This window comes from Urocitellus parryii, chromosome 16, assembly GCF_045843805.1.
Source record: "Urocitellus parryii isolate mUroPar1 chromosome 16, mUroPar1.hap1, whole genome shotgun sequence".
NCBI classification, from domain to species: domain Eukaryota; kingdom Metazoa; phylum Chordata; class Mammalia; order Rodentia; family Sciuridae; genus Urocitellus; species Urocitellus parryii.
This window is the reverse complement of record NC_135546.1, coordinates 17,876,761-17,903,944: the sequence shown is the minus strand read 5'-3', so window position 1 is coordinate 17,903,944 and position 27,184 is coordinate 17,876,761. Positions and strand designations below refer to the sequence as shown.

Here is a 27,184-nt window from a genome sequence, read left to right as displayed (position 1 = left end):
GTCCTCTGGTCCCTGACTGATAGGCGGGCTGCCTGGGTGGTGACCCGGGGGGGAGGGGCTGGCTTCCTACTGGGGACAGGCTGGATGGGGGTCCCCTGGTCCCTTCCAGTGGGGTGGCCTGGAGGGTGGTGCTTTGTGGAACATGACTCTGGGGAGCTGGTCGGGCTCCAAGGGGGGGTGGCTTTGGCAATCTTATGGGGGTGTGACACCACTGTCACAATCCATGTTGAGTGGTCCTGGGAAGGGACACCTGGGTGTGACTCCAGCTCAGCTCCTGACCAGGCCCGTGGCCTTTGGCCCTGTCCCTATCTATTAAGTGGGTGGTAATTAACTGCTCAGGTTGCAGGGGCAGGAAGTGTCCAAACACCCTGTGAAGGGAACAACAATGTCACTACTGGCTGTCACGTTCCTGGGCTTGATCTTTTTTTTTTTTTGGTCCCAGGGATTGAACCCAGGGGTGCTTAACCCCTGAGCCCCGTCCCCAGCCCTTTTTCTATTTTATTGAAAGACAGGGTCTCACTGAATTGCTTAGGACCTTGCTAAGTGGCTGAGGCTGGCCTCCAACTCATGATCCTCCAGCTTCAGCCTCCCAAGCTGCTGGGATTGCTGGTATGCACCACCGTGCCGGGCTAAGCTGCCCGTCTCTAACACGCTTTATTTTCTCCATGTCACCATGCATATCCATCTGTCCCTATTTTCTACGTCCTCGTATATAACATAAAGTCAATGAGAGCAGACGCTGTGACGGCCTCGTTCTGTCCACTGGTGCCTGTGTATATAGGGGGTTGCTATCTGTGGAAGGAATGAAAGAGGGACACTGTCTGTGGGGGGGGGGCAGCAGATGCAGAAAGGAACTTCTCAGGGAAGTTCCCGAGACTCTGGGCCTCTAGCCAGGCCTCTGCACCTTCCTCCCCCCCAGAACCTTCCTGGTGGGTCTCCCCATCTCCAGGATCATCTCTGAACGCGGAGAGGCTGAGATGTTGTTCTCAATGGTGGCCACCAGGTGGCAGCCTGGAGCCAGGACACGCAGCAGGACTCTGGGGGCTGGGAGGGCAGGTGGGGAAACTCAGGAATGGGGGTTAGGTGATAAGTGGGGTGGCAGGGGACATCGATGGCTTGAAAGCTCTGGGTCCTGGACCAATCTGGGGGTGACCAGGAGGTCACCAAGGCTGGAAGAGTACCTGATAAGGAGTGTCTGGTTCTGTCTGTGAGCTGGATTTCCTGTCACTTGAGAACCATGATCACCACTGGAGGCCACATCTTCAAGCCACCACAACTATTATTTACTCAACCTTCTTCCTCTTCTTTATTTTGGGTCCCAGGGATGGAACCCAGGGACCCTCGACCACCGAGCCCCGTCCCCAGCCCTGTTTCATATTTTATTTAGAGACAGTGTCTCCCTGCGTGGCTTAGGGCCTCGCTAAGTGGCGGAGGCTGGCCTCCACCTGGCGATCCTCCTGCCTCAGCCTCCCAAGCCGGAAGGTAGGGGACAGGTCGGTCCTGGGGGGAAGAAGGGGCACTCTTGTGCCTGATCCTGGGGGTGGGGCTCCTGTAGGACTCAGGACCAGCCCTGGCATGTAAGGAAACCAAATGTAAGGGACAGTAGCTGGAAGGGACCTGCTCCTCCCACTTCCCTACTGGTGAAGGCTTCTTGTGACACCCCAGGGCGGGGACTTTCTGGCGACGAGTTCCCACCCGCCCAGCCTCTGCCCTGGGCGGGCTGCTGACCAACTCCGTGGGGGCGGAGTCCGAAGACTTGTGTCCCCACCTGCCATCGCCCGCCTCCCCCGTCCCCAGGCTCCGTGGAACGCGCCACCCACCGGGGCGGGCCGGGCGGGTCCTGGAGCCCGGCGCCAACGTCCCCGCGCGGTGCAGCGGCCTGTCGCCCCTGAGCGGCGCAGCATGGGCAGGCGCTGCTCCTGGCGGCGACGCGCGTTGGTGGCTGCGGGTCTGGGCGCTGTGCTGCTGCTGCTGTGCGCCCTGCGCCCCGGTGAGTGACGGCCCCGGGTGAGTGACAGCCCGGCTCCCGCCGCCCCTCCGCGCTCCCAGTCCCAGCCCCCAGCCCCGCGTCGCCCGTGGTGGCCTGTCCCCTGGAGATCGCGGGGCCACCTGCTGTCCCCTCCGTGGCTCCGGAGGCAGGAGGAGGTGGAGGGCATTTGGCCACCCTGGAATGCGGTCCCCTGGAGGTCATGGCCAGGGGACACTGGACTCTCTTCAGTCCTCAGCTGTCCGTTTGAATCCTTGGCCCTGTCCCCTGGAGTCCTCTGGAGTCCCCACCCTGGGAATACTGGGTGCTTCTCTGGACCCCTCCCCTCAGGTCTGGTCTGGCTGGGAGAACTGGGCGGCCAGTCGCCACTGTGCAGTCCCCAGCCACTCCCTGGTCAGGGACAGGACAGCGTGTCCACTTGGGAGTGCTCAGGGGTCCTCCTTGAAAATCTCCCAGCAGCCCATTTCATAGAGGAGGAAACTGAGGTCAGAGTGGATCACAGTGTCGATGGCTAAGTGGCAGCTGTGCAGTCTGTCTGGAGCTGGGGGTTACTCAGTGGCCTGATCTTGGTGACTGTCATTTCCCTGTGTGTGTGTGTGTGTGTGTGTGGGGGGAATGTCGGGGGGTCTCTTCTGGCCTCCCCCATCCCCACTGGGGGCTCTGTGAAACCCTTGTGCCCTCCCAGACAGCTCTGTATCTCAGGGAGGGAGGGACAGCAGGACCCTGGGATCAGGGTGACCCGAGGAATGAGGCCCAGGGAGCACTTACCCAGGGAGGGACAGAGGGCCCGGGCTGGTGGCCTGAAGGCCACTCAACAAGTCCTGTTGAGTGAGGCTGTGTCTGTCACAGCCCACAGCAAAGTGCACTCAGCCCGCACCATCACCCATATATAAGGAGACAGGGCCTTGCTAAGTGGCTGAGGCTGGCTTTGAACTCGCGATCCTCCTGCCTCAGCCTCCCAAACCGCTGGGATGACTCTCGATCCTCCTGCCTCAGCCTCCCAAGTCGCTGGGGATGACAGGCACGCACCACCCCGCCCGGCTGTTTTTAATTTTCACTTTGAGACAGATCTCACCAACCTGCTGAGGCTGGCTTCCAACCTGTGATTCCCCTGCCCCAGCCTCCCAAGTCACCGGGTCACCTTCTTGGGTTCTGACCCTTCTGACGTCCCTCCTCTCGGAGCAGAACCTGGGAGAGCGGCTTGTGCGGGATAAGGAAGACAGAGGTGACCCTTGCCGGGTGCTGCGGCCCACCACTGTAATTCCTGAGACGAGGGAGGCTGAGGCAGGAGGATTGGGAGTTGGAGGCCAGCCTCAGCCACTCAAGGAGACCCTGCCTCTAAATAAAACATACACGATGGCTGGGGATGTGGCTCAGTGGTGAAGGCCCTGTGTTCACGGAGATGTCCTTCCACATGGTCCTTCCTGGAGAGGGTCAGGGAAGGGGCCCAGGGACCTCAGGTGCTGGGGACAATGGTCATCCTGAGAGCCTGAGCAGAACAGGGTCTTGGAGACTCCGCGGGGGGAGCCCTGCAGTGTAGGTGCTGCTGGTCAGCCGGGCTGTGGCGTGGCCATCTGCTCGCCGGGTCTTGCAACACTGCCACCAGCCACAACTGATTAACTGCAAACTGGGTGGTGTGACCTTTGTCCACAGCACGGGGAGACTCCAGATAACCTGTCCCCCACCCATGGTGGCCTCTCCTGGTCTCTTTGACATCCCTGTTCCCTCCCCCAGCCCCGTTCCCGCCTCTTGTTTCTCCGTTTTCAAAGCAAAAACACCCTCCTCTCCTCTGCATGGCGCCTGGTGGCTGTCCTGGGTCACCCAGCCCGAGCTCAGGCCCAGGCCTGTCCCCTCTAGGAGGGACTTGGAGCTGAGGACCCTGGCCCAGGCCATCGGGGGAATGGGAGTGGGGTCCCCTGGTGTGGCCCTGCTGGAGGGTCTCCGGGGGAGCTTCAGGGCACCCCTCTTTAGATCCTCTGTCCTGTCTGTCCCCCAGCCTGCCTGTCCGCTGTGGTCTGGGTGCTGGGCGGGCGTGGGTGTGGGCAGGGCTGGACCTGCCCTGTAATCAGTGGCCACAGCTATTCTGGACTTTTCTCTGAGGCCTGACCCCTGGTCCCCGCTGCCTGCTGGCCCTTGAGGACTGCTGTAGGCTGTGATCTGCCCAGCAAATAGCAGGCCCTGGGCGAGGGCGGTGCCTCCGGTCCAAATTGCAGGGCCCAGGAATAGACGGGCTGCTCCCCAGAGCTGCCCACTGCCCAGCTGTGGCCCTCTCCCGACTCTGAGGGACCAGCCCACATGGCTGCCCTCTCCTGATGAGCGTGTTGTTCTGGGAAGGCAACCACAGGTTCCCCCAGAGGTCCCTGAGTCCCGGTCTGGTGACAGAAATCCAAGTTCTAGAACCATCCATGACCCCCAAGGGGTCTCAGGCAGGCCACTGCCTCCTCCCAGTGCCCTGGTCACAGGGGAGCCGGGCTCTTGTTCCGGGGACACATGGCATCGTCTGGGGGTGTGGAGGGAGCCTGAAACGTGTTTCCAGACAGGGTCTCGCTAAGTGGCTGAGGCTGGCCTCCAACTCACAATCCTCCTGCCTCGGCCTCCCAAATAAATAAAAGGGGCTGGGGACGTGGCTCAGGGGTTAAGTGCCCCTGGGTTCAATCCCTGGTACCAAATTATTCTATGGTGTTAGGGAGACCAAGGAAAATAGCAATGAGATTTATGTTCCCAAGTCCCAGATGTGTCCAGACCCCCGAGTCCACGGCTCGCTCACCCCATACCGCACTGACACCTTGTCCCTGTGTCCCCACAGCATTTGAAAACACGGCCCTAGGCTCCATTTGGCTCAGAGGGGAGAAGAAGAGTCCTCTGCAGTTACTCTATGACCTGGACCAGGTAGGTGGACAGAGCCAATCCCACTGCTGCACCCCCAGCTGTGGGGACCCAGAGCGCCTGTGTATACCTGCTGTCAACAGGGACTGGACCCTGGGGCATGGGTGGTCTTGCTCCTTAGCTCAGGCTTTGTCCAGTGAGTGACAAGGGCAGGTCTTGAGGATACACTGAGACCCCTGGGGTCTCCACCCACCCTTCCTGCCATCCCTCATCCCTCCCGCCCCAGAATTTTAGGAGCCCCACCCTCTTCTTGGCCTCCAGCAGAGGCCCATGCGACCCACTGCGCATGCTCGTAGGTTGGGTGCCCACACTCAGCTCCCAGCGCGCATGGGCGCACGCACCCCCACCAGACCCTGTGCGCTGCTTGTTGATTTAGGCTGGAGTTACAGCCGGAAAAGCCCATTGGAAGTTGAAAATATCTTTTATTTTATTTTTATTTATTTATTTATTTTTGCACCAGGGATTGAACCCAGGGGTGCTTAACCACTGAGCCCCATCCTCAGCCCTTTTTAAATTTAAATTTTTATTTTAAAAATGTTTTGGTACCGGGGATTGAACGCAGGGACACTCAACCACTGAGCCATGTCCCCAGACCCTTTGAAAGATTTTTAAATTTAGAGACAGGGTCTTGCTCAGTAGCTAAGGGCCTCTCTAAGTTGCAGAGGCTGGCCTTGAACTCGTGATCCTCCCGCCTCAGCCTCCCGAGCAGCTGGGATGACAGACCTGCGCCATCGCACCTGGCACAGAGAGGCCATTGGACATTAATCTGCTCTCGTCCGGTGCATATCCATTCTGAGCGCCCCTCCCGATACTTGCGGGCGTCTCCAGCGCACGCGATTGGTCCCGTCCTTCCCGGAGCCTCAGCCGGGTTAGGTTCCCGTTGGCCCCGCTCCAAGTCCAGGTCCGATTCTGCGGTTGGGATCGTCGGCCGCGATCGGTGCCAGGCCCGGGGTCTAGTCCAGGTGCCCGAGTCCCCGGGCGCGCCCCATCGGGTAGCCCCGGGGCCCGGGAGCTCACTGGGGCCAGCAGCTCTGACGCGTGTCCCTGTCGCCCGCAGGGTCCGCTCTCGGCCCTGGCGGAGGTGCACCGGCAGCGTCGCGATCTGCTGCGCCGCGCCTGCAGCCGCCACACGCGCCGGCAGCGGCTGCTGCAGCCGGAGGACCTGCGGCACGTGCTGGTGGACGACGCGCACGGGCTGCTCTACTGCTACGTGCCCAAGGTGGCCTGCACCAACTGGAAGCGCGTGCTGCTGGTGCTGAGCGGCCGCGCCCGCGGCGATCCGCGCGCCATCCCCGCGCACGAGGCGCACGCGCCGGGCCGCCTGCGCTCGCTGGCCGACTTCAGCCCCTCCGAGGTCAACCGGCGCCTGCGCGCCTACCTGGCCGTGCTGTTCGTGCGCGAGCCCTTCGAGCGCCTGGCGTCCGCCTACCGCAACAAGCTCGCGCGACCCTACAGCGCCACCTTCCAGCGACGCTATGGCGCGCGCATCGTGCGGCGCCTGCGTCCCGGCGCCCAGCCCGAGGCGCTGACCCGCGGCCACGACGTGCGCTTTGCCGAGTTCCTGGCCTACCTGCTGGACCCGCGCACGCGGCGCGACGAGCCCTTCAACGAGCATTGGGAGCGTGCCCACGCGCTCTGCCACCCGTGTCGCCTGCGCTATGACATCGTGGGCAAGTTCGAGACGCTGGCCGAGGACGCGGCTTTCGTGCTGGGCCTGGTGGGCGCCCCGGACCTGCGCTTCCCCGCGCCTCCGCGACCCCGGGCGGTGCCCGCGCGCGATCTGGCCGCGCGCCTCTTCCAGGACATCAGCCCCTTCTACCAGCGGCGCCTCTTCGATCTGTACAAGATGGACTTCCTGCTCTTCAACTACTCGGCCCCCTCCTACCTGCGGCTGCGCTAGGGCCCCCCCGGGGTGGCCGCAGGAAGGGCAGTGCTGTCCCCACAGAGCCTGGGACGTGGCGGCTGCGTGGGGGTCTCCGTGGGCCCGAGAAAGACCTCTCCTTTGAGAACCATGGCGAACACACCGAGCCAGCCAGGTGGGCGCAGGTCCCCCGTGGCCAGATTGGGATACCACCTGGCTCAGGTGGCTGTGGACCTGTCACCCTGCCTCTGCCTGTTTCTTCTACCTGCTCCAGGGGACAGGTACCTTCCCAAGCCGCTCGGGTGGCCAAGAGTTTATAATCCATTTTTGATTTTTTTTAGGCTGCAAGTGGCCAATTTGGGGGTCAAATCTGCCCCCATCCTGCTCATGGGGCCATAGAGCAGAATGCTACCGTGTGACTCTTGTGGCCCCAACCTTGTGCCCTTGCCCACCTCACCCACCCGGGCAAGGACAGACCTGGCCAAGGGGAGAAGATCTCCAATGGCCAGCCTCACGTGAGGGCCACTCGTGGATCCAGCGTGACCTGCCTTCCACTCCGCGCGGGTCACAGATGGGTGTCCCTTGTGGCTGGCGCCTCCGGAGTCCCCCTTTGATCTCAGTCTTTCCAGATACCAGGTCTTTCTGGGTGCCAGAGGAGCCCTGGGCGCACCTTGGTGGCAGATGACATAGGACATGGGTGGGGTGGGGGTGGAGGAGTTCTGTTTTAGAAATAAAAGTGTTTTGTTACTTTTTGATGGGATGGAGTTTTTCTGCCTCTCTGGTGCCTTTGCTGCAGGGAACCAGGCGATTCTGGAAGATTCTTCCTGGTGTCTTCTTTGGCTGTCCTCGGAGCCGCCTCCCCAGCCCTGTTTTGCCTTTTATTGAGAGACAGGGTCTCACTGAGTTGCTTAGGGCCTCGCTTTGGATGAGGCTGACTTTGGACTCACCATCCTCCTGCCTCAGCCTCCCGAGTCCCTGGGATGACAGGCGTGGGCCACTGAGCCTCTGGGCCTCTGAATCTGTCTTGTAGATCATTCCAAATCAATATACAGAGTTGGTTCTTCACTTTTAAAGTCTACACAGTGTGTCGGAGGTAGGTGTAGACATCAGTAGTGTCCTACTAGTAGTGTTTGGTTGATTTGAGGTCTTTCACTATCTGTGACAGAACTGGAGTGACTAGCGTGTCCTATCATCTTGACTTCCACGTGGATTTGGATCAAGTCCTTAGTGACATTTGCTTTATTTCTCTTTTTTTCTTTTCTGGTCCTGGGGCTGGAACCCAGGGGTGCTTCACCACCGAGCCCCATCCCCAGCCCTTTTTATATACAGGGTTTCACCAAGTTGCTCAGGGCCTCACTCAGTTGCGGAGGCTGGCCTCCAACTTTGGGTCCTCCTGCCTCAGCCTCCAGAGACATGTGCTTTCTTCCTGAGCCTCACACCCGTCCTGCACGATGAGACATAATGACCCCCACTTCTACGCACGAGAAAAGAGAGACTCCGAGACAGTGACCAGTCCACGCAGAAGTGGGATTTCAATGTACAAAGTTTATTACTAGGTACACGTGTGGTAGGTGTGGTTCCCGGGGAGGCAGAGAGGCCCTGGACTCCCGAGGCCATCAGGACGTTCCCCTCGAGACAAGTCTCTGCGGCTGCTGCCCAGAGCGTGCCGAGGAGAAGGTGGCTTTGAGGAAGGTCACTACAGACCTGGGGGCATTAGGAGAAGCCCCTCGATGGCTGATTTGCTTCCCTGAGCCAGGGGTCTTTAGTGTCGCTGTGCAGAGGGAATGGCGGGTGTCTGGCTTGCTTGGGGAAGCGGAGGCTCAGTAACTTGAGTTCCCAAAGGTGGCACTGGGGTGGCGGTGGGGGCGGAGGGTAGATGCTGGGTGATGCCGTGTGCTGCGGAGCCCCGAGCCTAGGGAGCCAGCCACAGCCACACCTCACCCCGGGAACGCAGCTAGCGGGGTCCAGGGACAGCAGACGTGGTCACCTCAGGGTGGTTCCAACCTATCTTGTCCCTGCCACCGAGCCTGGCGACCTGCTGGCTGCCCAGGAAGGCCAGAGCGCACGCAGGCTCACCTCCTCTGGCCACCAACACCCAAGCCCAGACCTGGCAGGTCCCTGTGGCCTCCTGTGCCCCCTGCCCGGTGCACGGCCGGGTGTCCTCAAGAGCTACCCATGCACGAGGTGACGGGCAGGGACACCTCTCTTTGCCAGACCCCTTCTAGGGCACCCTCTGCCCCTCCTTCCCCAAGCTCCGTGACACCCCCCCTGGTATTTGCTCCCTGCCCTTCTCTGAAGGCCGGCCTTCACGGCTCCCAGGGGGAGGCCCAGACAGGAGGCCAGAAATGGGGAGACAAGGTGGGGACCCTCTCCCACATGTAGCCACCAGGCACTAGACGGATCCCATTTCACCCAAGGGGGGTTCCATTCAGGGTCTGTGGCAGGACTTGGGGACCTGATGGTCCTGCAGCCACACGAGAAGGGGACAGTGGGACTTGGGGGCAGAGGCCGAGGTGCACGCTGAGTGGGAGAGGCCGGGGCACCGGGTGGGGCTGGGGGCACCAAGAGGCTGGGGTGCAGACCTTTGTCCCAGATCCTCGGGTTCATGCCACACTGTCCCCTGCAAGTGACCCCTGTTGCTTTTGGTGTGTGTCCGGGGTGGCTCTTTCCCGTACTGCGCCCTGGGCAGGGGCCTGTGGTCACTGGAGGGCTGCCCGGGCCGGACTCACCCTGGGACGGGGATGGACCTGGTGGCCACCAGCTTCTTCTGCAGGGGTAGCAAGTCCCTCGGGGGGGTGTTCCTGCTGTCCCAGACTCTCAGGGACTCGGTGGCGGGCTCTGTCAGCCACGAGAACCTGCAACACGCGAACTCGTGTGGAGCTGGCCCCCGAAGGCGCGCTCGCTCTTCTGGAACTTTCTACCTGGGGGCACCCTTCCGCATGCTTGACCTGGGCACCTCTCCGGAGGCCCCTCAGCCTGGGCTGGGACAATGCGGGGGACAGTAGGCGACAAGGCAGCTCCAGGCTGTCCGCACAGCAGGGCTCCTGGGGCCTGGGCGCGGGGGACTCTGTCCCTGGGAGGCCCTGGAATGCCCTGGTGGTGGGACTGGGGGCACAGGGGACCTGGGGGTCTGGGCTTCGGGTACCTGTATGGAAAGCTGTTGGTGAATCTGTCCTGGGCCTTGCTCTTGGGTTTCTTATGTTGGGGACACTTCTTGTGGGTTCTCGGTTCCATGGTGCAGGGTGTCAGGACGGGAGCCTCTTAGCCATGGCTGGAAGGCAAGGGGTGACCTCTAGGGGAGGGCAGGGATGGCACAGGAGGGCTCCAGGTGGCCTCAGAAAGTTTGGGTGGCCAGGACCCAGAGGTCCCTCAAAGCCACTCCGTGGTGGCCATTCTCCTTGCTGACGTTGGGGTGGGGGACGGGCCTAGCACCTGGACTCCTTCGGCTTCCCGGGGACAGGAGTCTGGGGCAGCCCTCTGGCCTCAGGAGCATCCATCCTGGATCATCTCTCCCAACGGCCACTCGCTGCCCCCCAGACTGACTTGGGGCTGTCCTTCCCGGCCACATGGGCTGCCGGAGCTCACCAGGCAGCCCCGTCCCCAAATCTGAGCGCGACCACGGCGGGGCGTGGGTCAGAAAGTCCAGGAAGGACCACGGGAGGGTCGCTTTGGTTTCCCCAAGGATGGGCCCCTGGCCGGACGTTGACCATGGTCCTCACGGTCACCCCACGGAGGGAGCCTGCACTCCATGGCTCTGGCCAGGCAGGGCCTCTAGAAGCCTCTGAGGTCACAATCAGGGCAGCAGCTGGATCCTGGGGCTTGCTGGCCCAAGGGAGTGACCGTGGACAGCAGCGAGCGGGTGGAGGTGTCACTGTGGCTGACCTGTCCTGGCGGACCTTGTCCTGACCCAAGCTCCAGCCCGCCCCCAGGTACCACCAGGCCAGGGTCTGGCCTGGACCTTGGGCTCTGCGGCCTGAATTCCTGTCTCCTGCCCCTCTGCTCCCCAGTGACCGTCATCTGCCAGGGGACACCGTTAGTACCACCTCAAGGGCTATGGGGGGCATCGGATGTGGTCACACGGGTCACATGCCCCCAGCCGGGCTCTCCAGGAGACTTTTCAAGCTAAGTAGATGGGGATGTTCCAGGGCTGTGCAGATCTTCAGCTTCACTTTAGGTTTGCCCATTTCCCCTCTGGGCCGGGGGATCCTGCCAGATCCTAGACAGTGGCTTGAAAGGCACAGCAGGAAGGGACATCTTTGGTGACACACGTACTGGCTGGGGTCACAGGGGGGGCTCAGACACTCCCTCGGGCAGCCCACTTGTTTCCGTGAATAGATTCTGGAAACTTCTTCTTCCACCATTTTCCAAACTCCACTTCTTTCATTTTTAGTGGTTGGGTAGATTCCGTGGTATGGACACACACCACCGTTTGCTTAATCATTCCCTCACTGAAGGACATTTTTGGTCCTTCGCACTTTGGGGCTGTGGAGAATAAAGCGGGTTGGGGTGTGGTGGCTCAGGACTGTAATCCTAGCTACCCGGGAGGCTGAGGCAGGAGGATCGCACGTCTGAGGCCAGCCTCAGCAACTTAGCCAGGACCCTGTCTCAAAATAAAAATTTAAAAAAGGACTGGGGGTGAGGCTCCGTGGTAGAGTTCCCCTGGGCTCCATTCCCCCCGGTACAAAAGAAAAAAAACAATAAAGAGATGTAAATGTTCACACATACACACACAGAAATAAACACAAACCTTCATTTCTCTGGGATAAGTGCCTATCCATTTTGAGTTTTCGTTTGCACTATCAAAAGGTAGGATTTTAGGGCTGGGGCCGGGGCTCAGCGGTAGAGCGCTTGCCGAGCATGCATGAGGCACTGGGTTCGATTCTCAGCACCACGTGTAAATAAGTAAATAAAACGAAGGTCCATCAACCAATAATAAAAATATTAAAAAATCATGGAGGATTTTCAGAGAATTCTGAAATTCGTATCACCCTAAAGCCAAAAGCAGACAAAGACCCGTCAGGGAAAGGAAACTTTCGACCAATATCTTTCATGAACACAGATGTAAACATTCTTAAAAAAAAATATTGGCCAACTGCATACGAAAATACATGAAAGAGAGAGCGCACGATGATCAAGTGGGGTTCATCCCAGGAATGTAAGGTTGGCTCAACATGCAGAAATCAATCCATGTGACTCGCCACATCAAAAGACTTAAAGGCAATCATCACATGATTACCTCAATCGATGCAGAAAAGGCATTTAACAGAGTGCAGCACCCATTCATGTCAGAAAACCTAGGAATAGAAGGAACATCCCTCATAATGTAACGACGGCGTATGAAAAAACCCAAGCCAACTGGGAATGGAGAAAACTGAAAGCATCTCTTCCAAAGGCAGGAGCCAGGCACGGATGCCCACCTTCACCACTCCTGTTTAACACACAGTCCTTGAAACGCTAGCCAGAGCGATTAGGCACGAAAAGGAAATTACAGGGATCCAAACAGGAAAAGAAGAGCTTAAATCATCTCTGTTTGCCAACACACCACGATCTTGCCTTTAGAACCCTCCAAAACCCCCACCAGATTTCTAGAACTCATAAACGAATTCAGCAAAGTATCAGAATGAAGCATCAACAGCAGATTCATCATTGGAGGATAGGAATGTGAGTGTTTTAAAAGTGGCCACCCTCCCCCCCCCCCCGCCCCATCGAGCTACAGTTTCCGTGCAATCCTTATCACGAGGCCAGTGATATTCTTCACGGAAGCAGAAAAAGATCCTAAAAATTCATATGGAGATGCAAAAGACCTGGAGTCACCAAAGCCATCTTGAACAAAAGGAAGAAGTCAGAGGACATCACCGTACCTCGTTTCAAAACTTACCACAGATCCACAGTAGTTAAGACAGCAGGGTACGGACATAGAAACAGACACGCAGACCAACGGAACGGGCCAGAAATGCACCCACACGCCTACAGCCAAATGATTCTCAAGAAAGTCTCCCCAGACGTACAGAGGATAAAATACCGCCTCTTTATTAAATGGTACCAGAAAGACTGGATTAACATGGTAGACGGAAAAGCGACCTGCTCTCTCCCAAGGCAGCCCGGAATCACACTAAGAGGGGTCGAAGACCAACACGTAGGACCTGACACTGTAGAGGGACATGGGTACATGTAGGTTTTCTGGTAGGACCTCCAGAGCTCAGAAAACAAAAGCAGAGCCAACACTAGATCTTCAGCTCCCTGCCCAGGGCACGTGTGATCTCCAAAGGGCTTAAGGGTCTCCTCACAGTGACCCTCCTGGGTGCGGCACACAGGCCTCTGGGCAGGCAGCGCTTAGCAGGCAGCCCTCATCCCTGGCATCTCTGCCCTCCTGAGCCCCCTTGGCAGCCCTGCTCTCCTCTCACAGCTGCGTCCACCTCTTCTGCTACTAGCCAGGACTCGGACGTTGCGCACACTAAGCTGCATGGTACGAGCAGTGCACCTGCCATTTCTTCTCCGAGGAGAGTCTTCTTTGAAAAGTCGACACCTCTGAGCCTGCCATGGATGGCTTCTTGCTGATTTCTGATAGACCCTCAAAGCATCTTTCTTACCGTCCTGGTGCCAAGGACCCGTCCTGATCCCCAGGAGAACTCTCCCTCCTGTCCGAGGCCTCGTGAGCACAGTCTTTACTGTCCGCACGCCCGTCAGTGCCAGTTTGGTTTTGAGCCCACACCATGATCACCCGGGAAGCTCTGCCTGTGGAATTCTAGACTCTCCCTCGCCTGCTCCTCCAAACTCTTCCAAACTTCTTTCATAAACCCATGGCAAAGGCTTTTGAACCACTTCATCTGCTAGAGTCACCGAAAGGACCGCTTCCTGTGTACCACTCCTGGGCAGGAACTTTCTGGTTAATTTTTCACGTCTGTGAGAAATACCAGAGAGATCAACAACTTAAAAGGAGGGAATATTCTTTTATTTTGGTTCACAATGACAGAGGTGGCCATTATGGCCACTTGGCCCTGTGGCTTTGAGTCTGTGGTAGCATCATTCATCATGGTGGGGAGCGTGGGGTGGTACAAGGTCACTTTCCTCATGGCATCCAGAAAGCAGAAGGGAGACAGGGAGGGGCCAGGGTCCAATATTTGCTTCAAGGGCCAGCCCTCCATGATCCATGTTCCTCCCAATAGGCTTCACGTCCTAAAGGTCTCCTCTCCTCCCCACAGTGCCACAGGCTGGACATGAGTCCTTCAACACCTGGGCACCGGGCATTCCAGACCCCAACATCACACTGTGCTAAACCAGGCTGTGCCCAGTTGAGATCAAACTCGCCGTTTTCCCCTGAAGACCCATTCAGAAATGCAAATATCTGTGTGACAGGTGACAGTACGTGGTTCCCTTACTCATGATGTCTATGCCATCTATACGTATGGAGGTAAATCAGCAAAATGCAAACAGCACATTCCATGTCAAAACTTTACCAAAACACAATGTATATAGAAAGGGCATGGGGGGTGCCCGCCTGTCATCCAGCAGCTTGGGAAGCTGAGGCAGGAGGATTGGAAGTTGGAGGCCAGCTTCAGCAACTTATTGAGGCCCTCAGGAACTCACTGAGACCCTGTCTGTAAATAAAATATAGAATAGGGCTACGGATGGGGCTCAGTGGTCGAGTGCCTCTGAGTTCAATCTTCAGTATCCCTCCCCCAAAGAGCATGTATATGTATGTGTGTGGGTACATATTTATGTATGTGAGTGTGATCTGCTATTTACATATAGATTATACACGTACACATCACGTGTGTTCTATATGGTGTATACATACACATAACACGTGCATACACATAATGCTCTGATGAACTGTTCTGCAGCCAGTGGCATTAGTTGATCTTACCAGAACGTATTCCTGCCTGAATAACTGCAGCAGGTGCACATGGAGAAGCCCCTCATCAGCCTGTGCAGGTGGAGGATGGCTTTACAGGTGATGTCGTCCCAGAATCTCCAGAGAGACATAAAGACGTGGGTAGCTATGACGCCCATGACAGTCAGCAGCAGCAGGTGGGTCAGGGCCAGGAGAGCAATGGGCAGGTCCGTGGGCTGGGGCCTGTGCCCGAGAAGGAACGAGAAAACATGGAAGAGGAGGAGGTCGGTGTTGGCCAAGATCCCCATGCCCATTTCAGACAGCGGAACAAGAGCGATCGCCTCAAGGAAAGGTGGATTGTTATCTGCACAACGGTGTAGTTCATGCTCTACAAGTTCTGGTGGATTTGCATGAGGAGGATTGCAGACCAGTGGGAAGGAGGCCCCCTGAGCAGAGTCTACACAGATCAGACTTGCATAGGTTAGGGTGCATCAGTGCTGACTTGATTACGGTGGATTGTTTTTTGGGGGGTACCAGGGATTGAACCCAGGGGTGCTCGACCCCTGAGCCCCATCCCCAGCCCTTTTAATATTTATGTAGAGACAGGGTCTCCCTGAGTTGCTTAGGACCTCACTAAGTGGCTGAGGCTGGCCTCCAACTTGGGATCCTCCTGCCTCAGCCTCCCGATCTGCTGGGATGACAGGCATGAGCCACCACGCCTGGCAATGCATTTCTTTGTAATAATCGCTCAGCTTTCTCCCATCTTAATACACAGAGAATGAAATATTACCCAAAGAGAGTACTCTGGCAATCTCTGTACAGAGAACTCTGATGGGTGTTCAGGTCTTTGAATGCTCCAAGGTAGCTACACATATTACCCATTCTTAATTATCATGCCAGGATAATTACCCTAGAGAGCGGAGTCTACCAAATATAAGCAGAAAGCTCAATTTTTTCTCCCTATTTCAGCACGTGGAATAGGGAAGGTAAAAAGAATCATACTTTACATAGATTCAGGGTCGTTCCATTTTAACATCTTAATAAAAGGACAAGAGTCCAAACAGTCCCTGAAGGATGGGTCTCCATGGGACTCTAAACTGTCACCTCTCCTTCCAGGAAGCAATGGTACCTCCCCACACTTAAAAGGTAATGCATAATAACTACACTAGAAAACTTGGTGAGGATGTCCTTACAGAATACATCCTGGACGGAGGGGGCTGTTCAGGGAGTTAATCCCTGAACCCAGGGCACAGATCAGAAAAAGGGTCACAATGTAGTGCAGTGACAGTCACCATGTGTCTTTCCTGTAGTGTCAGGAGAGATCTTTGTGGCCATCCAGGGGTCTCCATTTTGTTGCTCTTTTTTTTTTTTCGTGTGTGTGTGTGTGTGTGTGTGTGTGTGTGCATGCACGTGTGCTGGGGTCAGAACTCAGATAGCACTGAGCCACATCCCCAGCCCATGACCCCTGTTAGATCTCTCACAACTGTATCACTGAAATATACCCAAAAGGCAGGCACAGTGACGCACGCGTATCATCCCAGTGGCTCAGGAGGCTGAGGCAGGAGGATGGTAAGTTGGAGGCCAGCCTCAGCAACTCAGCAAGGCCCTGTCTCTAAAGAAAATACCAAGACGGGCTGGGATGTGGCTCCGTGTTTAAGCCCCCCTGGGTTGAAGCCTTGGTGCTAATGTGTGTGTGTGCACAGATACACCTGTATATGATTTACATTTTCTTAAATATTATGCTCTATGTCTTATAAAGGATGGAATACAGCTATGTCTGTCATATGTTACTTTTTTGAAAGGAATTTCTGTGGCTATGAGCACTTCAGAGAAAGAAGCCAAGAGTCACATTCTACCTGTGACCTCTCCCAGCCCCGCCTCCTGACACACCTGCCCACCCAGTCTGTCCTGGAGACCAGGAGACAGGACAGAGGCTCTCTCCCCTCAGCAGGATGAGCTGGGGACGCTCCTCCAGTAAGGTCTGTCTTGGCAGTGCCAATGCTGACCCAGGGCCTGGGTGGACAATGGTCACGTGCAAAAATATCTGCATTGACACACAAGGGCAAGCCAGCTACTCTCAAGAGACCCGAAATTCTGTCCGTAAGGACCTGGAGCCCAGGGAAAGTGACACGGATTTCTGAATCAGCTCAAAATTAGAGAGGCCACTTGGGGAAGAGGAGTGACAGATTAGGGGGGCAGATCAGGAAAAATCAAGCATATGTGGAGAAATCCATGTCAAAGAGGGGGCCGGGTGGGGCTCAGTGGCAGAGCGCTCGCCTTGCACGTGGGAGGCCCTGGGTTCCATGCTCAGCACCACATCAAGTAAAGGCCTCTGTCTGTCCAGAACTACAAAAAAATATTTAAAAAATTATCCAAGAGAAATCTGAGCATTCACTTGCTAAATCTGAAGGCAAAGTCCAGGGCATTGGGACATCTTTAATTACCTGCATGAAGGACTCAGTCGCTCTAGATGTTGCACAGGTGTGCAGTTCCCCAAATCACGGCCATCCTCTGACGCATGATGTGATCCAAAGGCCCTGTTCAGATCAGGGACCATGACGCGGTGGTGAGGAGAGAGATGGAGAGAGGCTTGGAAGGAGGACACCCCTCAGTAGACCCTGGAGTCCCTGGTGGCACATTCCACCTGTCTCTCAGCTTCACTTTGTGCTCTGCTGGGTGACAGTCACCTGGGGAGATCAGTGACCCAGACTTTTCTCTGCCTTCCCGGGAGACATCTGATACCTGGAGGAGCCATGACACTGACCAGCCAGGTCCCACTGACCCAGGACCATGTCCCTGATTTGGTCTTAGGAGGAAATGGTGCGTGATGTCCCTACTGTGGAGGGGGACATCCCTGGCACCTCCTGTGCATTCCCAGTGGCTCTGAGGGTCCTCTCCCTGCAGTGCGTGAGGGCACCCTCCTCCCGGGTCGCCCACCCCTTGAAGTAGTGTGAGTTTTGTGTGGAGGATCTGCACACTCCCAGCTGAGTTCTTCAAGATGTGAGCGAAAGTGAAAAGTCAATTTAAAAATCCACAGTTATACCCAGTGACCTCGCTCACAGGACTAGTACAAAGCGATCCTAGAATTTGTATGGAAACATAAAAGACCCCCAAAGAGACCCAGCAGCTCTCAGCAGAAAGAGCAACGCAGACAGCCTCCAAACACGGGTTTCAAACTGCACCACAGAGCAACCCAAACAGCATGTGACTGGCGTAGGAGTCGACAGGGACCAGAGTCCTGGAGTAGAAGACTCAGGGACAAATAGAGTCCTCAGTGATGGACCAAGGTGCCCAAACCACAGCTTGGAGAAAAAGGACAGAAAATTAGATTCCACTGGCAACTGGTCCCCATCTGTCACTTTGCATAAAAGGCAACTCCAAGTGGATCAAAGACCCAGGAATCAGACCAAGACACTCTGAAAGCATAAGGCCAACACTCCATCGTGTCGGTACAGGCCATGACTTCCCCAGGACGACTTCTGACATCCAGAAAAGAAATACCACGTCTTCATCAACGGGATGATGGCTCTCATTCAAAACCTTCTGGGCAGCACAGGATATCCACCGAAAGGAATAAAATCCTTTGCAAGTTACTCTTCCAACAGAAGGTCAAAATCCAGAATCCAAGGGTCCAGGAAAAAATCCAACCCATCAATGGGGCCAATGGACTCATTGGACGTTTCTCAAAAAGAAGAAATTCAAATGGTCAGCCATACATGAAAAGATACTCAAGAGTTTAGCAGTGAGGAAAACGCAAGTCAAAACCTCACTGAGATTTCACCTCATTCCTGTCAGGAGGGATCGAGACTCTCAGTGATAACAAGTACCTGGAAGGGTGCAGGGGGAATGAATCACCCACGGCTGATGGGATTTGAAATCCGTAGGACCATTACGGAAATCACCATGGAGGTTCCTCAGGAGCCTAGGAAAGGAGCGGCCATGTGACCGGCTCTACAATTCTTGATATTTCTCCAAAAGAATTAAAGTCAACCTGCAGAATGAGAGCAGAGAGATCCCATTTATGAATGGTAAAGTGATCTTCTCACGCTCAATTCCAAGATGAAAGAGAGGACAAAACTAGGTACGTGAACCAGATGGAGAGTGTCTACGTAAGTAGCAAGAGGTTGGTGGACGGTAAATCTCAAAAGGTTTGTGTAAGTGATTAAGTTGCCTATAATCAGCAAAAAAGTTACTCAAGTTTTTTTTTTTTTTAATAAAGTAAGATTAACCTTTAATATGCTAATTCTCTATGTTTAGAAACAAGGGCTCTTTAAAATACTGATCTGCTTTTATATGTCAAGATAATTTCTTGCGTCAGTAAGGTTGTATTACTTAGGGATTAGTTTCTGTGCCACTTTTAAAGTCTTTTCTTATTTTTATTTTTTCCAGTTTTTTTTAGTTGTTGATGGACTTATTTATTTATTCATTTATTTATATGTGTTGCTAAGAATTGAACCCAGTGACTCTCACCTGCGAGGCAAATGCTCTATCACTGCGCCACAACACCAGCCCTAAAGTCTTTTCAATAATGACTTCATAGGTGGTTAAATAAACAATGGATAGGTATACATCTGAGAATTGTGTCAGCCTTGTCTAAGTTTTGTTTGTTTGTTTGGGGCTGGGGATTGAACCCAGGGGCACCTGACCACTGAGCCCCACCCCCAGCCCTATTTTTGTATTTTATGTAGAGACAGGGTCACCCTGAGTTGCTTAGCGCCTCACCTTGGCAGAGGCTGACTTTGAACTCGTGATCCTCCTGCCTCAGCCTCCCTAGCTGCTGGGATTATAGGTGTGGGCCACCTTGCCAGGCTCTATGTTTTAATAGAAAACTTTAAATTCAGTTTCTTAAAAAACATTTTTTCGGGGCTGGGGTTGTAGCTCAGTGGTAGAACACTTGCCTTGACTGATGCGTGATGCTCTGGGTTCAATCTTCAGCACCACATAAAAATAAACAAATAAATAAAGATCTTGTGTCTGTCTGCAACTGAAAAAAGTATATAAAATATTCTTTCATCTTTTTAATTTCAACATACATTAATTGTGAAACGTTTGTCCTGTAAAGATGGACATGTGTCCTTTACATATTTTTACTTGACTTCCAGTGGGAGGCTGAGGCAGGAGGATTGTGAGTTCAAACACAGCCTCTGCAAAGGCCAGGTGCTAAGCAACTCAGGGAGACCCTGTCTCTAGATAAAACACAAAAATAGGGCTGGGGATGGAGCTCAGTGATTGGGTGCCCTGGGTTCAATCCCCAGCACCATACAAACAAACAAACAAACAAAACTTGGACAAGGCTTTTCCATGTTTTCAGAGTCTATTCATTTACACTTTAAAATTTTTTCTGTTTGTATAATTTTCACCGAGTTAGCTCTGAGGGTTACATCATAAAATAGGTGACTCGTCACAGTCTACCAGTATCCATATTTTACTAAAGTGAATGAAGCGAAGAGACCTAAACATCTGTTTAGGTCTTTTTACCCTTGTCTACTTTTAAATATCATTGTTAATAGTGTTTTTTAAAAATCCTAAAATATTATACATAGACCTCATGAAGATAGTGTGTTTTATCTAAGTAAATAAAAATATCAATCTTCCATTGTTCCTTTTTATTTTTGGATACTCCAACGTTCCTTCTTTTATCATAGGAATGAGTGAATGAATAAAAAAGACTTGTTGACAGCTAAAAAATTAAGTAAAGGAGTTCTTGGGCTGGGGCTGGGGCTCAGGGCAGAGCACTTGCCTGGAACATGGGAGGCACTGGGTCAATCCTCAGCACCACACAAAGATAAGTAAAACAAAATAAAGGTATATAGTGAAAAGGAGTTATTTTCTTTCAGAAGTTGAAAACTGTTGTGCACGTTTCCTTCCACCTCCATGATTTCTGAGGAGAAACCCGCTATAATTTCAGGGTGTTCATTTCTCTCTGTCTGATTTCAAGATTTTAAAAAAATGTTCTCTACTTTTATTATCAGAAGTTCAGTAATGATGTTCTTGGCTGTGGATTTCATTGATGGGTCTTATTTGGGATCCATTCAGCTTTTGCCTAATTTGCAAAGCTTTTAGTCATTGTTTTCTAGAATATTCTTGTAGCCATTCTCCGTGCATTCTCTCCTTCTGGGAGACTCTATATGCATGTCTCATGTTTTATTATTTATTTTAAAAATATATAAAAAATAAATTTCTAGACACACACACAAAGAGAGAGAATTTAAACTTAGTTAATAGACTTAATTAATAAGGGCATCTGTGTAACTGTGACCTGAATCATTACTGGCTTCTCTGTATATAAGATGTACTCATGGTGCCCAAGTGTACAAGCCTTTTAAAATGTGGAGCTTAGAACATTTGTACCAAGTTGGAGTTCTCCAAAATGAAATTGTCTGTAGCAGTCGTCTCCTTTCCATTTAGACAGAGACAATCAATTTGGTTGGTGATTATTCATTTAATACTTTGTAACTGGATAAAGGTAATCCAAGTTATAAATATATATATTTATGTGTGTATACATATGGATACATGTTATATGTGTGATTTCACGTTACATAAGTAACATGTATATATATATATATATATATATATATATATATATATATATATATAAAATTTTGTGGGAACTCTTTATTCTAGGATGAGGATTTAAATGCATTTTTGGAAGATAACAAGGAGAGTCTGATTTGTGTATGTTGAGAGCCATCTTAGTCTTTCTGATTGGTTTCAGTTTCAGATGTAAGACTGTACTAAGTTCACTGATATTCAGATAGATTCAGGAAATGTCAGAATTTTATAAAATGATATTTAAGTAAACGGAAAAGATCAACTTCAGAAGTAAAGCACTTTTCTTAAAATCTGTCAAGAGCCCCAGCTAACCCTACTCCATGTTAGGATGGCTCCGACACAGGCCAGAATGAAGCACACTTATAAATGTTCAATAGAGATTTTTTGTTGTTGTAAAGTTGACTGTGATCTCAAAATAAACAGGGATATAACACGTCACTAAGTAAAGTTTGGTATAAAAAATAGGCTTTTTGGTTCAAGTTCTTATACAAACTGGATATGGTTTTGCTCATGTTTACTTCATTTTATATTTTCCCTGTACCACTTTGTAACTGTCACCTGTTGGTGTCTGGAGCAGGCACTACTACTAATAAACCAACCTGAGTAAGGGTGAGACAATAAGCCATCACTACAGAACCGACAGACAGAGTATAAAGCTGACTTCCAGCAGGAACAGGGACCCCACTTAAAAGGAAGGGGTCACTGTAACATTATAGACACGGAGCTTAACACCAGTGCTCCTACTTCAAGACTGGTGGATCTCCCCGGCTAGAGGTTTGAAACCAAAACATGGAGACCAACGTTAAGAACAGAAAAGCAATATGTTGTTCCTTGCTCTCTCAGGTGGGGCAAGATTCAGAGAACAACAGGATCCTTTAAGTTCCCTACCACTCCAGTGAGTCACCTGACTGCCCAATCGCAGGGACTAAAAGGACCCTAGAAAACAGGAAGCCAACCAGTGCACATGGTGCAAAAAGAAATGTCTCTGGAGAAGGAAACAGCCCTGTTCCTGCTACTATAGGAAACCACCTGTGGTCAGCAAGACCTGTCCTGGCAGGTGGCACATCTGGTCAAGGAAAAGCTCAAGGACCCAAGAGCTTCTCACAGGCTCCTGATATTGACCCCTGATAACCCACTGCTGGCTCTAACCAGAGAGAGGGAAAAGGTCCATTTTGGTATCAGTTGATTTTTCTTTTCTCATTTAAGTTGTGACTCTCCTCCTCCTTGTTATCATGGATATCTTGGTCTTATCCACCTGGCAGGAGAGTATGACCAAAACACAGCCGTTCGTGGGCATTTAACAGAGGAGACAATCATCCTTTTATTGTTTCTTGAGGTGTACATCGGGGTCAGTCCTTTCCAAAGTAAGTGAAACTGGGAGGGTACACAGGGTGGGTTTTTACCTAGAAATGCCTCATAAATAACACAGAAAGCTCTTGCTGAGTCACAAGTGTGTTCGGAGTCAACTTGAGATCTACAGGTGTGCCTAACCACCTGCACAGGTGCACTTGATTTATTTTTTGGTTTGTTGGCTGGTTTGACCATGATGAGCTGCCCTGATGCCTCCTCTGTAGATCACAGCTCACATCCAGCCTGGTATTGGGTTTTAGTCAAGACCTGTTAGAAATACCACTGGCTAAGGGCTGATGCCCAGGAACTGCGGCCTACTGTCAATCAAATCCTGACTTCCTCCACCTATTTCCTCTGCAATTCACTGACTTCATTTATCTGGGTCTTCGTTTCCTTCACTGTAAAGAGGGGACAGTCATACTAATACCTTCAGAGCCTCACTATGGCTACTAAGAGTTAATATATACACGTAATGTGTGTGCACACAGAACTTAGCTATAATTCCATTTTTTCCCCGTGGCTTGCTTCATACATTTGCATATCATCCTCCTGCAGGCACCAGGCTAATCTCTGAAGCCTTCCAATGAGGCTGAAGGAGGCCACTAGTTTGAGGTTGCAAAGCCCACAGAATAAGAACTGGGATGTACATGAGATCTGTTTTCCACCTGAGCTCTCTCCTGTACTCTGACTCCTGATTACCTACGCTCACTATGGGCTTGTTGTTCAGAGGCAAATAAAATTATATTGAAAAAATTAATATATGAAAATGGGAATGAAAAGAAATACGTGGAGGAAAAAGGGACAGTTGTGATTTCAAAAACTTGTGAAGTTAACATAGAGGGAATTGATGATCTTAGTTGGTATTTGTTGCTCTAATGAAAGAAAGATTCAAAACACTAATTATCTTCAGGCACACAGAGTTGTACTTATACATATATTTTTGTCTTGCTATGAAAAAGTAAAATAGTTCTTCCAACATGAATTTTTCCAGCCAAGAGTGAGCACACTTTGTATACCATGGACAGTGAATGATATCTGCTTTGGTGATGCATAGTAAGGTCATGCATACTAAATCAGGGATTTAGTCTTTTTTAAAATTTTCATATCAGGGATTGAACCCAGGGCCACTTTACCAAGGGGAGCCCCAGCCCCAGCCCTTTTTCTATTTTATTTAGAGACAGGGTCTCACTGAGTTGCTTTGGGCCTTGCTAAGTTGCTGAGGCTGGCCTCCAACTTGCAATCCTCCTGCCTCAGCCTCCCAAACACATTTGTGGAAATTCAGAAGTAAAGTGGGAGGTGAGAAAAGCAGGCGTTATCTAGCACTGGGTAAACATTTCCTCTCCTTCCCCAGTGTGGACTGGAAGAAATTGATGATTCGTTTTTCAGCACAGATGAGTATCAAGGCACTGAGGGTAGCATAGCCGTTACCCACCAGCATCTGGACGCCCAGGCGAGTGGGATCCTCCCTGTGCATCTGTTCTGAAGAGGAGGAGAACACACAGTCCACAAAGTACATGAGCACAAAGAGTCCCATGAGCAGCAGGATGGTCCTGGTGGCCCTCAGTTCCGGGGAGGCTCTTGGGGACAGGCTGGTGCTGTGGAGGTGCTGGCACTGCCTCTTATGCCTGCACAGGAGGGTCACCATGTACCCACTGGACAGGGCCATGAGCCCCATGAGGAAGATGTCCCGGAGTATTCCCATCAGGGAGAAGAAGGTCCTGAAGTGGTGACCTGTGGGACCGACAGTGCAGGACTCAGAGACAAACCGCAAAGCTGCTGTGTCATTGGAGGGGCCTCCCATGGAGACCAAGACGCGGACATTGAAGAACACGTTGAACACCCAGAGAGTGAGCAAGGTCCACGCACTGCACTGTGGGGACGTGTGCTTGGACTTGGCCAGATGGGAGCTCCTGGGGCTGAGGGTGGTGGCCTGCAGGACACTCAGCAGGCAGGTGGTGCTGACCGACAGGCTCCTCATCAGCCTGTACAGGTAGATGACAGCTTTACACGTGAAGTCGTTCCAAAAGTCCTGAACCCCCAAAATGCCCAGGTCCAGGTGCGCCCTGATGATGAGCATCAGCAGGTGAATCAGGGCCAGGTGAGCGATGGCCACATCCGTGGGCCTGGTCCTGTGCTGGACAAGGAATGTGAGGATGTGGAAGAGGAGCAGGAAGACGTTGGCTGTGATCCCGATGACAATTTGGAAACAAAAGGCCTTTCTTACAGCAAGAAAAATGTAAAGTGTGCTGCTCTGGGTCATGTTTTTTTCTGGGGAGAAGAAGCAGATGGTCAGTGCCTTAGAATAACAGGAAGGTCAACTCCTCCTCGTCACCATCACCAGCCTCAACACCCCGACCCCCAAGAATGCCCGCTTCAAAATATCTGGGTCCCCTTGACACCCCCTCTCCGGTCCTCTCAGCACTCAGGCACAGCATCATGGCCAGGGCCACCGTGGATCTGCCTGGGCACGTGCAGGGAGCTGACCAAAAGCTGAGTATGTGGCATTTGACTCCAGTGCAGCAGATGGCAGGGACGTAAATGCACAAAGAACTCTCAAGGACAGGGTGTCAAGGGCACAGCCTCGTCCGGCTCTGTCCCTCCAGTGTCCTCTATTCTGGGTTGTTGGTCACCAGCTTACAGACCAGATATCAAAATATCAAAATGTTGGCTTTGCAATCCGACTTCTGGCATTTATTGATTGATATATGATTTGGTACCAGAGACTGAACCCAAGATTGCTTGACCACTTATATTATTTTACATATATTTAATGACACCAGAAAAACCACATCTAAGTGAGCAGAACCATCAGTGATGAGCGGGATCTTATTCTAAAATTTCTTGTCTGTCCATTCTGTGGCACATGGAAAAAGGGTGAAAAGTAATCACAATTTAAATACTTTCTTTTTGTACCGGGGATTGCACCCAAGGGTGCTTATCCACTGAGCCATATTCCAGTCCTTTTTACTTGGTTATTTTGAGTCAGGGTCTCACTAAATTGCTTAGGGCTTTGCTGTGTGGCTGAGGCTGGCCTCGAATCAGTTATCCTCCTGCCTCGGCCTCCCAAAATGCTGGGATTCCAGGTTTGTGCCACTACGTCCTGCACAATATCAGTACGTTTGGCGGTCATAATTTTCAGTGTTTTAATTAGAAGATGGGAATCCAATCTCATGCTGAAAGAGGAGTTTCTATAGAGAGCAAGTTTTCATATCTTCTCTTAGTTAGGAATGATATTTCTCCAGAGAAGGGAGAGGAAAAATTATACCAGACAATTTGGCAATGACATCCCTATGACATATTTTCCTAGAGAGAAAAGGTATTTGCTTTTTTTCAGTTTTAATGTTTACACTGAGACTCGTAACATTTTGCCTCATTTTATCATCTGAAAAAGAATAGGGCAAGAGTATAAGTCATTTTCACAGCTACCTAGGAAATTATATTTGGATAAAAATCAGTTTAAGGGTGAGCAAAAATGTCAAAGAGTCCAGACAACTGAAGTCTTTCAAGCCTAGTTAAATAATTGCTTTGAAATCTTTGAGGAAGTGCCATTGTCTAAAATTAAAATTAAGTAGTCATATTAGGAAAATCACAGCTCTTCCAAATGATTAAATGATTTCAAAAAGCATTTATCTATTTCTCTATTCACATCTTCAGCAAAGTAAGATGTTCTCCCTTGGTGAGCTCAAGAGAACAAAAGAAAAATGCTAATAGAGTGGTCTGGGAGTCTCCACATTTTAAAAGTCACAGATGGTTATTAGTAGGCACAGAGCTACATGCTTTCTCTGTGTTATATGTAGCTAATTATAGAAATGCCTATTTATGGTTGTGTTTTTGAAGAACGTTATAAGATATACCCTGACATTTTGATCCCCAAAGTCCCTTAAAACAACATAAACTGGATACATAACATTTGAAGATGCCTTTTAAAAATCATAGAAAATGAAATAACTAGGATTCCCTTCTATCATGTTATGAAATACAAAATTTCTCTAATTTGGTTTAAGAAAATAAAATGTACAGCATCAGAAAACCAGGAGGAATAGCGTATGGGAGTCCTCTGTGGACGGAGGGCTCAGGACTGGGTTTCAGCATGGCCCAGGGGACGCAGCCCTGTCTGCCCCATCATGGGAGGGAGGGACAGATGGAGGAGGGAAGGGAACTGTGTTTTCAGAGGAGCGTTACCTGAAAGTCAGTGGAAGACTTTTTTCTATAGGAGAAACTTCCAAGTTAGAGCTGGAAACCTTATCTCCTGTCCCCTCAATGCTGTTGAAAGTCCGTGGCAGAGTCAGATGCTGTCACGGGTCCCGGTCACTGGCATTAGCTCCCTGCAGCCCCAGGAAACAGCAGGCAGAGAAGCAGTTGGCCGTCTGCACACGGTGCAGGTCACACACGTGTGTATCAGTGAGAGCCACGGGGCCCTACATTTTTCACAGGTAGATGTCTTAGAAAGAATGCAATGTTGCAACTTCCATGCTAATTCATCAGTTTTATTAGAAAACACCCTGAAACCTGTGGACATTTCATAAAAGCAAGTTAAAAAATTCCTCTGAGCCTGTCCCCTCCCGGCTGTGTCTCACCCCACTCACATCTGCCAGGACCACTCAGCCCAGGAAATCGGGGAGCAGACCAGGGCCTGTCCCTCATCAGGATGGCCCAGGATGCCCTCCTCAGACAGAGCTCTGGGGAGAGAGGGGCTGAGCAGCTCCTGGCT

General features: G+C 52.0%; 3 protein-coding genes across 3 annotated transcripts; 1 reads left to right on the top strand and 2 right to left on the bottom strand.

The window, feature by feature from the left end:
- Positions 1-1,889: 1,889 nt before the first annotated feature.
- On the top strand, positions 1,890-7,426 carry Chst13 (carbohydrate sulfotransferase 13). Its single transcript, XM_026415108.2, has 3 exons — positions 1,890-1,990; positions 4,794-4,876; positions 5,931-7,426. Exons 1-3 carry the CDS (start codon positions 1,903-1,905, stop codon positions 6,771-6,773), a joined length of 1,014 nt encoding a protein of 337 aa, XP_026270893.1. The 5' UTR covers positions 1,890-1,902; the 3' UTR covers positions 6,774-7,426.
- A 1,021-nt stretch (positions 7,427-8,447) lies between these two features.
- C16H3orf22 (chromosome 16 C3orf22 homolog) lies at positions 8,448-9,968 on the bottom strand. Its single transcript, XM_026415078.2, has 3 exons — positions 9,880-9,968; positions 9,464-9,589; positions 8,448-8,646 (listed from the first exon to the last, which is right to left on the bottom strand). The coding sequence occupies exons 1-3, from the start codon at positions 9,966-9,968 to the stop codon at positions 8,448-8,450; spliced, it is 414 nt and encodes a 137-aa protein (XP_026270863.2).
- Positions 9,969-23,785: 13,817 nt separating this feature from the next.
- Positions 23,786-24,733, bottom strand: LOC113201399 (vomeronasal type-1 receptor 90-like). The gene has a single exon (XM_026415105.2). The coding sequence runs from the start codon at positions 24,731-24,733 to the stop codon at positions 23,786-23,788; it is 948 nt and encodes a 315-aa protein (XP_026270890.2).
- Between the last annotated feature and the right edge of the window lie 2,451 nt (positions 24,734-27,184).

Coding starts and splice junctions, on each gene's coding strand:
- C16H3orf22 (XM_026415078.2), bottom strand. CDS start 9,968: ATGGAACCGAGAACCCACAAGAAGTGTCCCCAACATAAGAAACCCAAG. Junction 9,590..9,879: donor ACCAACAGCTTTCCATACAG/GTACCCGAAGCC, acceptor CGCGTGTTGCAG/GTTCTCGTGGCTGACAGAGC. Junction 8,647..9,463: donor AGGTCCATCCCCGTCCCAGG/GTGAGTCCGGCC, acceptor CTGGCTCCCTAG/GCTCGGGGCTCCGCAGCACA.
- Chst13 (XM_026415108.2), top strand. CDS start 1,903: ATGGGCAGGCGCTGCTCCTGGCGGCGACGCGCGTTGGTGGCTGCGGGT. Junction 1,991..4,793: donor GCTGTGCGCCCTGCGCCCCG/GTGAGTGACGGC, acceptor GTGTCCCCACAG/CATTTGAAAACACGGCCCTA. Junction 4,877..5,930: donor TACTCTATGACCTGGACCAG/GTAGGTGGACAG, acceptor TGTCGCCCGCAG/GGTCCGCTCTCGGCCCTGGC.
- LOC113201399 (XM_026415105.2), bottom strand. CDS start 24,733: ATGACCCAGAGCAGCACACTTTACATTTTTCTTGCTGTAAGAAAGGCC.